The 12,778-nt window shown below is 39.0% G+C and overlaps 1 protein-coding gene across 1 annotated transcript in view; it reads right to left on the bottom strand.

Annotated features, from left to right (window-relative positions):
• LOC141488151 (solute carrier family 22 member 1-like) overlaps positions 1–10,887 on the bottom strand; it is a 46,783-nt gene extending 35,896 nt beyond the window's left edge. The window contains exon 1 of the mRNA XM_074187972.1: positions 10,320–10,887. Within this exon, the coding sequence (XP_074044073.1) occupies positions 10,320–10,730 (411 nt within the window). The 5' untranslated portion in view covers positions 10,731–10,887. The remainder of the gene's footprint in view (positions 1–10,319) is intronic.
• Positions 10,888–12,778: the final 1,891 nt, after the last annotated feature.

Here is a 12,778-nt window from a genome sequence, read left to right as displayed (position 1 = left end):
TCAAATGTTCAGCTCAATTCTTATCTCTCAGACTCCAGTCTTACAACATACCCTAATGTAAAGAGAACTAAACATGGAATTAGTGGACCTGGGAATAGATCCTGGATCTGCTACTTATTATCTGTATGACTGAGAAAGTAAGATAATCTCTCTAAGTTTCAGTTTCTCATCTATAAAATGAAAGGGTTAGATGGGTGGGTCATTAACTACTTCCTAGACATTTCCAATTAGTCTATAAACAATATAGTCTATAAATATTGAAGAGTTAAAATGTCCAAAACAAAATTTCAGCACCAGCTAATGTAAAAAATTGACCTCCCTCTCATATTCTCTGCTCCATTTCTTCGAAGTTCAGCTAAAACCACTTCTTCCAGAAAGCTTATTCTGATCAACCCACCTGCTCCCAACATTCTTCAACTCTTTCCCCTAAGTTTGAATCAATCGTAATACAGATTAGACACACAACAGAGGGGGCAGCTAGGTGACGCAGTGGATAGAGCACTGGCCCTGGAGTCAGGAGGACCTGACTTCAAATCTGACCTCAGACACGTAATAATTACCTGTGTGACCTTGGGCAAGTCAATTAATCTCATTGCCTTGCAAAAAAAAATAATAAGACACACAACAGGAAAATGTTGATAATGTTGCTTTATAAGTATAATTTCATTGTTTTGGGAGGGCATTTTCCTTCCACAATAATAAGAGGATGAAGACTGGGACATCTATTCCCTTTCTACACCTTCCCAACATTCCCTAAACTCTGGGACACTGATGATTTCAGTGTAGGTGTTATCTCCAACTGCAATGATACAAACCACAATCCTTCCAGTTCTTCTCATCCTCTATCCATGTCCTCCTATAAATACGCCACAAGAGAAAGGTGAGCGCCTTCTAACCTGCTACGGGCCTTCTTCTTATGCCCTAGATATTGAATTGGTACCATACGGGCTGGTCATCAGTCATCCCTAGTTCTTGACAACTATCCCATGCATCTTTTTCCTGTGGACGTTCATTTCCCTGATGATATCCCTTATACTGCTTCTTCTTCAAAATTTGTTATCTGTGATGTGTTGCATCTATTAGATCATAGAGTTCAAATCAGAGAGGACCGGAGAGGCCTAGTAGCCCAAACCCCTTCATTCTAAAGATGAGGATGCTGAGATTCTTGGAGGGTGAGTGACTTGCCCAAGGTCACAGGATGGATCCAGATCCTCTGACTCCATAGGCAGTGTTCCGTCCGCTATTCCTTGTGGATTCACTAAAGTTATTTTCTGTGAGTTTCTCTAAAGTTTTAGAAGTTCTAAATAAATTGTTAAACCTATAAGGGCTCTTGCAACTCATCTCATCCAACTCCATTATCCTATACAGATGAAGAAACTGGAGCTTTAAGAAGTGAATGACTTGACTAAAGCATGTGGCTATCTATGCCATTTACTAGCAAAACAAATGATGTTTTACAAGTGCCTTTGAGAGCAGAAATAATGGTACCTATGACTGATGGAAGGCTCTCCCAGTGAGGAAATTCTCTCTGCCAATGCAGAGAAAAGCAAGTTAGGCTTTCTGAAAATTGTTTGAGTTGCTAAGAGGTCCAGTATTTCATCCAGGGTTACACAGTGTTTGTTAGAGATAAAATGTGAATGTGTGTGATTATATATATAGAAAGATCCTCTGGCAATTGAAGGTTTACAAAAGCTGATTCTTTAAGGTCCAGTAACTTGCACAAGATTATAGGAGGAACTCAGGAAGACCTGAGTTCAAATCTGATCTCAGACACTTACTGACCTCAGACATTTGACCTTGGGCAAATCATTTACCTCTGTTTGTCTCAGTTTACTCATCTATAAAATGGAGATAAATAATAGGACCTATTTTTCAGGATTATTGTGAGTATCAACTGAGTGTTTTTTTTTAAGAAAGCAATCAACAGAGTAAGAATCATGTAAATGCTTATTGCTTTGTCCATTCCTTTTCCTAAAGGGCTTCCATTTTCCTTCCATTTCCTAAAGTGATATCCAAGTGTGATTCTTTATAATAATTGATATAATCAATTTTCCCCATTTCTTTCCCCTTACCGCCAAAAGATCACTATCTCCCAAGCAGCTCCCAAGGACACCTTCTGTAACATGGGCTTAATCACATCTTATGGGTCACTTGCTACCAGCTTCATCCTGCTTCCTCCTCAGTTAGGGGGTGAAGAAACAGAAGGAGAAACAAAGATACTTCTTTCTAGACTTTCTAGACTGCTATTTCCATCTTCAAAACCAAATATCCATTCTAGTCCCCTCACTCCCCACTCCCTGAATAATTTCCAAGTTTCTAAGAGGTTCATTATCAGGAGTTTTAAATAAGCATCAAATAATGAGGTTGGGAAGGAATTCTGACTCCCAGCACAGTTTTATCAGGGATATACACCTGCTTATTTTTCCCTTGGTCCTGAGCTTTCCTCAGCAAATCCAATCCAGTATTTGTCAACTCATCCCAAAGAGGTTACCTTAAACTACTGCCTTTTTTAACCTAAAAAAGAACAAAAACATGCCCACTTCCACCTTTCTGTTCCTGAAACCAACTTGGAGCCAGAGAAGTCGGTGCCAACCACCTTTCCTTGCCTTTTTGGTTTCCTCCCCATGAGTTTTATTAGACATTGCATCATACTTTCATCTTCTCTTCTCACACCTTTAAAGCATTTTCTGTCCTCTATATCCTGGAGAGAGAGAGAGAGACAGAGACAGAGACAGAGACAGAGATAAAGAGGGAATCAAATTGATCTAAATTCTCCTGTAAGCCTTGGTTCCCAGGCTGCTGAGCAGAGAGCTTTTCTATAGAGATATCAGACTGGAAATGTTCAATAGATTCATTTGGAATTCACCAGATTTTTGAAATCTTCGTGAGCCTGAACTTGAAGACATGTGGCATGGAGGTCTTCCAGGAACAGATAGTCCATCTCAGTGGGGAAGGATCCAGCAGTACATCTGATCTTTGAATGTCTGCCCCTTTGCTTCCTCCCTCCAGAGTGTTAGACAAACCCCTGCCTCATGGTAATAATCACATCTGAGGAAACCTTGTCTATCAGCCTCACCCTGCTTCCTCAGTTAGGTAATGTTGAAACAGAAGGAGAGACAATGATCAGATTTTCCTGACATAAAAAGATACCAGTGTTTATTTACATTGTTTGCCCCTTCCCTTGTATCATCATCCAAGTTTTTATGGATGATTATAAACAAAAGTTCTGGTGGCCACTAATCTCCTTGTTGTTCTGGCAGAGAGATTTGTAAAGAGGTTTTGGTCTTTTAAAAAGAGGAGAGCTGTTAGCCATACTTCAGATGAATTGAGATATGGGCGAAGAGTAGACACTCATCCTGTTTAGATTTCCCATAAGCAAGAAAGATATATTTTAATAATACCCATAGATGAACACAAGTTTCTCACCAACAGAACACATAAGATGATGCCATAAAGGACATATTTATTTACATTTACATAATTTAGACCTGAGATAAAACTTAAGGCAAATCAAAGCCCAGACAGGATAAGTCTCTTGAAGGTAACGTTCTCAGCTTATGTCCCCTAGTCCAGCCTCACATGAGATGGTATTGGGGTATCAAGATATTTCCCTGTCTGAGAGTCCTCCTATTTGTCCTCATCTCCCTTGTTCCCATTTCTTGCTATTTTAGGAACTGCACAGAATATCTTTTACAAACTGAAACTCACCTCTACTCACAAGAATGCTAAAGGTCACAAACTATATGGGGTACTTGGAAATAAATTTTTATAAGGTTGCTTTTTTCTTGTTAGTATTTATGGTTTTATTATTTTAGGGCTATTTTAATACATTTTCTTGATTGGGATTTAGTTATGGCTTAGATTTTAGTTATGGCTTAGATTTTTAAACTGATTCCTAGTCTGATTTTGTTGATGTTGGCTGGAAAGAATTTTATTTCATTCACTTTTCTTGGACTTTTATATTTCAGTTGTTTAATTTTAAATATGTTGATATTTATTCACTGATAGTTTTTCCAATGGGACAATTTAAGCAGTTTAAATTTAATTTTTTCTTTTCTTTTGCCCCAATGGAATTTTTCTTCTCCCTTCTCTCTGATAATTTTATTTTACCTTGTCTTCTCTTTATTTTGAGGAGATTATCCAGGGTTGTATTGAATGTATTTCTATTTTGAGAGGGGGTTTTAAGATATGTTTTTTAGATTTTTCTGATTACTCATCAAAATTTTTAACAATTTTATTTTCTATTTAGTGGTGGGTGATCTCAGGTTCATGGGGACAATTCTTTCTCCCATAACTAATTCACTGCTGACATGGAGATCTTGTTATGTGAGCTGTTTTAATGGTGCTATTAATTAATGCATGATATTGAGCATCAGCAACTGTTTGTGATTTGTTGCATGCTGTTTGTAGTCTTACTTGGCTCCAAGAAGCTGTAACAAGTGCAGCAACCGCACCCCAGGAAAACTTTTAACATTTAGGCTAAAATAGACAGAGAGTAATCAACAGACCTCAAACCTAGTGGTGAGTTCAAGGGATGTCTACCCCAAGTATGTGAAGATTTCCCCCAGCAGAATGACAGATAAGAACAATTTGTTCAAACAACCAGGAAGGCAGCTGAAGCAGGCACTGTGGAAGGCTTAGAGTTTGGTCAGATATCAAAAACACGAAGGTCATCCACTGCATCCTAGGCCCATTGTCTGGCATCTTGACTTTTGTCTTGCTACTAGATTTCAAAGACTTTGGACAAGAGAGTGAGGCTGGTAACTTTGTGCAATTCTGCTTCACTTAAATCCATTTCACACACAACTTCAAAAATGAAGGACTCACAACAACATTGGCTACATTTTAGTACAAGACAAAAGATGTTCATCATCTTGAGTTCATTTCTATAACATTGATACCCATTGGCATATTTGTGCATTGTTTAGTCACCATTTATTCAAAGGTTATTGTGATATTGCATAGTTTCTGGATATTAGTGCTACTAGTTTTGTTCTATCTTCCACATGGAGCAACCTCTTTAAAAGAAGAATGCTAAAATGTTTAAAAGAGATTGTGGGGGTGGCTAGGTGGCGCAGTGGATAGAGTACCAGCCCTGGAGTCAGGAGTACCTGGGTTCAAATCCAGCCTCAGACACTTAATAATTACCTAGCTGTGTGGCCTTGGGAAAGCCACTTAACCCCATTTGCCTTGCAAAAAAATCTTAAAAAAGTAATAAAATAAAAGAGATTGTGTTGCTATTGAAATCCAGGGAATCCTCTCCCCTAATGTTAGGTGAAAATACAAAAAAATAAGATAGAAGATATTATAAAAATGTTATTTAAAAAAGTGAAAGCCTTGCAAGATTGCAGAGTAATATATAGTAACAAAGATGTGTGAGGTCACTCAGGAAATGCCCTGTGAATTACCTGAACCATTAATTCTTTCAAACATTCCTCATGAACTAATAATGACCGTCCCAGAAACTAGTTTATAATACTGGACTTTAAGTAACAAGCTCATATCCTTCCTCAATTGCTAGTCCTCCTAGTAATGGGACCAAGTCACTTCATCCCCTCATGTCTATTTCATCTATAAAATTGGGAGTTTGGGCTCAAAGGCCTCTAGTCCTTTTTGGTCCTAAATCTATCTATGTGCTACCCTCTGAGAAGTGACTACTTAAAGAGTAGAAGGTCTCTGAGCAAAAAAAGGCATTTCTCACAAAGAAACTGAGTAACATCTAAATCTAAAAGTGACACTTCACCAAAGCCAGATCCATTATGGCTCCTTTCAAGTGGCAAAGCACCTGGTGCTGAATCTGTTTCAGCTAAAATCTATAAGGTGGAGGTCTATTGCTTGTTCAAAAGCTGTCTGAAATTTTCCAGCTGATGTGGTATGAAGAGATTTTCCCCCCCAGGAATTCAAGGATGCCTGAATCATTCATCTCTATAAAGGTAAAGGGAATAAATTGTCCTGAGACAATCCAAAGGGAAGTTTCTCTTTTAAACATGGCTGGGAAGATTCTTGCCAGAATCCTCTTCAATAGGCTGATCCTTCACTTGGAATCATGGAGAGTTCAACATGATTGAAACAACTAACAATAACAAAGAGTCACGTGATGGTGATGATGAGACCCCAGGGAAAGCATTCACTATATTTATCAATTCTATTGTTCTGGATAAAGGAGACAAGAATTACAAATTACAAATTGACACAATTTACAGAAACTAATTTGTTCAAACACAATGAAAAATACTAATATAGAGATACAGTTATCCCTGAGAAAAATGGATATAGTTAGACAGTAGTAAATATGAAGAGATGTGATATACAATTCTCCCATGCCTGCACATCATTAATTTTAAATGATGAGTACCAATGCTACAGTTAGACAAGATGAAGCAAATATTTAAATAGATGAAGGAAAACAGAGATGAAGGCTCAACTTTGATGGACCCAGAAATACGTTCTCAAGTCAAAGAAGCGAAGAAAGGGAAGCTCCCTCCCTCCCCAGAAGACATGATTCTAACCTAAAAAGTTTTCTAATTGTGGCAGTGAGACACAGGGGATCTTGTCTTTGGTTTTTGCTACAGTGAACATGTCCATCAAGATCCTATGACAGAAGGTGGAAGCCCAAGAAGGATCAAGTAAGGGATGGAACTGGACAAATGTAGACCCTTTGGAAAGGCAAAGGTCCAAGGGAATAGAGGTCATAATGACTTGATATATTAAAACCACCACCAGGACCCATGAAAAAAAGCAGATTCTTCTGTGATAATTCTATAATGTATGGTGGATGTATTTATGATGAGAATGCAATCTTACTCCTACTGAATCAGAATTAAGAAATGAAGATAGGACCAAAGAAGCATGTCAATCCTCAACCAGTAATCACAACCTTTTCATCAATTGTTTATAGATAGATTCCATATGGAATTCATAGGATCCCCTATTTGTTCCTGACACTGAGAATATGGAATGGGATGTTGTCCCAAACAGCGAATCTCAAGTTACTCTCATGCTTCAATCATTATTTCAGAGATAACTGAGGAAAATACCTTAACCATCTATGAATGCACTGAGAATTGGTAGACTGAGTGAGAAAGACTACACTTATTTGGGTGACATTCCAGTGAACTTAAAGTTTCCCAAATAAATTATTGGATTCAATATAAAGATAGGCATTATAGCCTTGATAAGGATTCTCTATCCTGAAAAACCCCAACATCACATTGATACCGAAAGATGTGAAAAAGCTACATGTGATTCTCAGGAACCTGAGCAACAATCAGGTGAAAATTTGGCTGATACCTTGAAACTTCCATGAGATGACATGCCAGAATGATAAATGAAACTCATTGCTTAGAACCAACTTTCTTTGCCTCAGTTGCCTATAGATGACTGAAAGCAAAAGTTTGATGTTGATGTTTGTCATCCTTCATTCTCAAATAAAGCCATGACATCAGAAGAGGTGATACCATGACAAACACATAAATTGGATTTGAGTGAGAGGCTGCTGTTTGAAGTCATCAGTCTCATTTTCTTCTCCAGAGTATCTGGGTCCATTGGCCAGATATGTATCAAGCCATCTGGAGATGGTTCTGGCTTCAAGACCATCAAGGTTAAATGACTTGCCCAAGGTCACACATCTAGTAAGTATCAAGAGTCTGAAGCCAGATTCAGACTCTCATCCTTCTGACTCCAGGTCAGTACTCAATCCGCTGCATTATCTAGCTACCCCTGAAGCAAAAGTAGATGATATATGAAGAATAGAGTAAAGCAGGATAAACCAAGAAGTAATGAAGTAATGTCAAAAGCTTAAGTTCCAAAGGCTTGAAGGCTGCTATTGAGACAATGGCAGGGGGTGGCTAGGTGGCCCAGTGGATAGCGCATTGGCCCTGGAGTCAGGAATACCTGAGTTCAAATCTGGCCTCAGACACTTAATAATTACCTAGCCATGTGGCCTTGGGCAAGCCACTTAACCCCATTGCCTTGCAAAAAAAAAAATAGAGAGAGACAATGGCAGAAGTGGTGCTCAGCAATTGTGTGATGGACTAGACTTTAACTGATCCCACACGTGCCACCAGGAAGCTCTCTATGACCATAAATGAATATGTGCCTTTCTAGGATGAGATTGGACATGTGAGTCAAGAGAGGACCTTCAAACTAGTAAGAAACAGATTTTACTGACCCCAAGATGTTTTGTTGCTGTTCAGTGGTTTTTCAGTTGTGTCTAACTCTTGGTGACCCCTCTGGAATTATCTTGGCAAAGATATTGGAGTAGTTTACCATTTTCTTCTTCATCTCATTTTACAAATAAGAAACTGAGGCAAACAGGGTTAAGTGACTTATCCAGGGTCACATAGTAAGTGTCTAAACTAGATTTGAACTCAGGAAGATGATTCTTTCTGACTCCAAGACTGGTGCTCTAACTGCTATACAACCTAGCTGTCCAAGATGGTGGTAGATGTTACAAAGAAGTGTGAAATTTCTGCCTAATATGAGCAAAGAAAAAAAATTGTCAACCTGGGCTGTCTATCTGGAGGAGATAAACACTAGAAAATCTTTTAAATTTGAATCTATCAACTTTTCTTCACTTTACGAAAATAGTAAGAATGTTAGTCATATATTGGTAATGAGTGATCTTTTCAAAAGCTTTGACTGTTCTTCAGGAGTTAGAAAGTATTCAGTGATGCTAAAGTATTATGGGAGAATTATTTCTCTGTGTGCAGAATCCATACCATGATGAATTCTGATCAGAACAAAGAATTTGAGAGCAAGCTACTCAAAGAAGTGTCACCTTTATCAAAATGTCTAGGAGTATATACATTCCTATACACAACAAGGGGCAGCTAGGTGGAGAAGTGAATAACACTGGGCTTGGAGTCAAGGAGTCTGGAGTTCAAATTCAGTATCAGACACCTGGGCTAGTCATTTAACCCTATTTGCCTCAGTTCCCTCATCTGTAAAATTGAGCTTGTAAAGGAAATGGCAAACCATTCCAGGGTCTTTGCCAAGAAAATCCTAGAAGAGGTCACAAAGACGCCATCCATATGAAAATGACTAAACCTCATACATACACAAGGAGAACCACTCATATAACCTGAGCATTTCAACCACATGCTGTTGAACATGTTAGGAAATTTGAGATCAGAACAGAAATCTCAGTAGAGTCAATAGTGTAACAGTACAAGATAAGACACTGTCCCTTGCAGGTGAATGGGTCTGTTGCTGAGTTGTTTGCTTTCCTCAAAGTTCTAAGCCTGTTACCAAGGTATATATAACTGCTCTGACTCAAGAGAGGAGATAATTCTTCATGTGGATTATGAGATGAAAACCAGATTCCAGAACCTCAAACTCCTTTGAAACTTGACATGATGGATGCTAGAGATACAGTCCAGGAATAAGTTTTCAGATGAGTGGAAAACTATATTGGAAGCAGCTATCTCTATGACTGAGTTGTCTGGGATTTTGAATACAAAATTTGTTTACCTCTTAATGTAGCCTCACTTGACAGGTAGTCAAACCATGTGCATGCACAACAAACTCAGTCCATCTGTCATTCAGCATGGTGTTACAAGAAACTGAATGTATCTACTCTTAGGTGAAAAACAGCATAACTTAGTGGGAAAAAATGTTAAGAGTCAGGAGAACTGTTTTCCAATCTGTCTTTGATATTTAATAGCTGAGAGATTGCACGCAAGCCGATTAACCTCCCTCCTGGTCTCTCCTTCCTCAAATGGACAGTGGAGACTACTAGTCTTGTTCATTGAGAGGAAAGTACCCTAAAGTATAGGAACTGAATCTGAGATTTCATTGACATTGGGAACTCCTCTACCAATGCAGATTAACACCTTTTTTGCAACTTTTATTCTTTAGATAGGTACACTGAGCTCCTGAGTCACTTATTTGGCATTACATAGTCAGCATATGCCAAAGGTGTAGCCAGGTTTCCCTGGCTGCAAGTTCAGCTCTCTAAGCACTCACACCATACTTTTGGTGCTGTTCAGCTGTTTCAGTTGTGTTTGACTCTCCATGACCCCTTTTTGGGGTTTACTTGTCATTTCCTCCACCAACTCATTTTACATATGGGGAAACTGAGTCAAACAGGATTAAGTTGACTTGCCAAGGTCACACATTTAGGAAGTGCTGAGTCCAGGAAGATAAATCTACCTGATTTCTATCCTCTGCACCACTCAGCTGTCCCTCACTGTGCTGCATCTCTCAAAAACAAATCTAGACAAATAGAACTGATTTCCCCCTCTATCAGGAGACCCAACCTTCCAACTGGTCCCCATAAGCAGAACAGAAAAGGTTTGGGGATTCTGGTTTGCTATTACCTCAGTTACAATGGAAGATCCTGGAGTGTCGTATACCCAGCCATCCTGACAGGTGGTAAGAGGGATGTGACTCCTGTTGCCAGTAAAATTGGCTAAAGGGTCTGTACAGCCAAGGGCTGTTTGGTTCCAGTCCACATCATATCTCCGGCACTGTCTGGTAAAAGTGTCTCCTGGTATGCCCAGGCCTGGCACAGTGTAATTCAGCTCCTCTTCCAAGCTCCAGCCACATCGTTGGCTTAACTCTGAAATGCCAGGATTCAGGCAGCGGTGATCCGGGGTGAAACCCAAGAAGACAATTCCCACATAAATAGGAGCAAAAGAAACTGACAGCAAGCATAGGACAAAAAAGGCTTGCTTTTGGAATAAGTCAAATTCCCCAATGTGTTCTAAAATGTCATCTAAGGTTGGCATAATTGGACAAGACAATAACTTTCAGACAACTAATAAACTTCATTGCTAGATGTACCCCAAGCTGCAGAGTCTAAGTTACTGGCATCAAATAATCTATTTGCAGTTAATTCAGATTGCACCATTTCAAAGCAAGTTCATGCATGATAAACATGGAACACAACCAAGTAGAAATAATCTTTCACCCCCTTGTGACTTTTTCAGGGCAAGGGTGGGAAGAGGGAGGCCAGGGGCTGACAGTGGGCTGGATTGTTTGTTTTACTGGGAGAAAGTCAATAAGGTAGAGATCTTTTAAAAACTCCATGTCACAACTAACGAAAAAAAAAAAATCAATCCTCAAATTACTTCAATAGTCCTGAAGAGATTATCCATTATGATATTTCTCTTTATTACCCAGACTTACCAAAGGTCACTAATTATCAAAGGTTCCCTTGTTCTAGTTACAGGCTCACAGCCAAAATCTTTAGTCAGTTCCACATTCACCCTTGGAGCCCCCTATACTCATGGTGACTGGAAAACTCACTGGACTCAGAAAACTGGGGTTCAAATTCCAACTGTATTCCTTACTTTTAACTATTTGCATGACCTTGGACCCATTAACTCTCCAACCCTGAATTTCTTCATCAGCAAAACAAGATTTGTCTAGATTATCTCTAAAGGACCCCTCTAGCTCAATCTAGGATTTCTATCATCCCATGTTTATCTGCTCAGGGATTTGTAAAGTGGTATAGGGCAGTCAGCCAACATAGATCTAAATTCCCTCCTCCTTTCAGGACAGTTGACTCCAAACTGCCTCCTTCCAAAAGACAATTTCCTTCCAAGAGTCTCCATAAAAGGTCAATTCACAGTATTGATCAAGTCCTTAATATATGCGAAGCACTGTGTAAAAAATAAGAATGTAAAAAAGTTTTTTAAAAAAGCCCCAAATCAAGAAACTCACATTCAGATGGGAGGTGACCTGCATATAAGCTGTGTACTTATGAAATATATAGAGATTAAATTGAAGATAAATTCAGATTGATCATGGTGGGAAAGAAAAAGGGGAAGGCAGGATTGTTTCACAAGGTGGCATCTGAGCTGAGTCTTAAAAGTAAACCAGGAAAAGCAGGAGTTGAAGAGCAGAGAACATTCCATGTGAGGGAGAAGTCATTGAAAAGGCAGTTTGTTGTCTAGAGAGTCCTACTGATAGACCAGCAAAAGGGGGGGGGGGGAGCCAGTGCAGAATATTGGAAAGGGAGGCAGATGAGTGGTCCTTCAACTGCTCCTCTAAGTCCTTGTGTGACTGTTTACAGAATGTTAGACTTTGAAGATGCTTTAGAGGTGATCCAATTCAGCCACAACCAATGGACAAGTGAGGTACTTTGTACCACATTGTAAGGGACTGGGCAGCCTGTTGTTAGATTATTCTGCCTTTCAGATTCACAATTGTCCCAAAGGACTTTGCTCAAAAAACAGACCTTCATTAAAATTGAATGAATCATAGGTTTGGATCAATCAATAAACATTTATTAAACTCCTTTCAGTGTACCAGAAACTAAGCTAAACCCTAAAGATAAAAAAAAGTAAAAGACAGTTCCTGTCCTCAAGGGGCTTACAATTTAATGGGAATGGGAGGGATGGACAAATAGTTATATCCAGAACTATATATGGGATATATGTGAGATTAATTTTGAAAAAATAATTAGCAAAGAGAAGGAATTGAAATAAAGAGGGTTTGAGAAAGGTTTCCTATAGAAGGTGGGATTTTAGTTGAGATTCTCAGGAATCCAGGAAGGACAATAATTCGAGCTGAGAAGGAAAAGTGTTCCAGGAATGAGGGACAATCAGAGAGAATGAACACAGACAAGAGGCTGTTCTTGGAATGGAAGGGTATGGGTAAGGAAGTAAAGTGTAAAAAGACTTGAAAGGTTGAAGGTTGGCTAGGTTATTAAGGGCTTTGAATGCCAAGAAAAGAATTTTATATTTGATCCTGGAGGTGATAGGAATTTTTCTGAGGGGAGAAAGGGCGACATGATCAGACTTGAGCTTTTGGAAAATCACTTCAGTGGTAG

The sequence above is a fragment of the Macrotis lagotis genome, chromosome 5, assembly GCF_037893015.1.
Source record: "Macrotis lagotis isolate mMagLag1 chromosome 5, bilby.v1.9.chrom.fasta, whole genome shotgun sequence".
In the NCBI taxonomy this organism is placed as follows: Eukaryota; Metazoa; Chordata; class Mammalia; order Peramelemorphia; family Peramelidae; genus Macrotis; species Macrotis lagotis.
The sequence above is the reverse complement of the archived record's forward strand: the minus strand, read 5'-3'. Positions and strand labels throughout refer to the sequence as shown.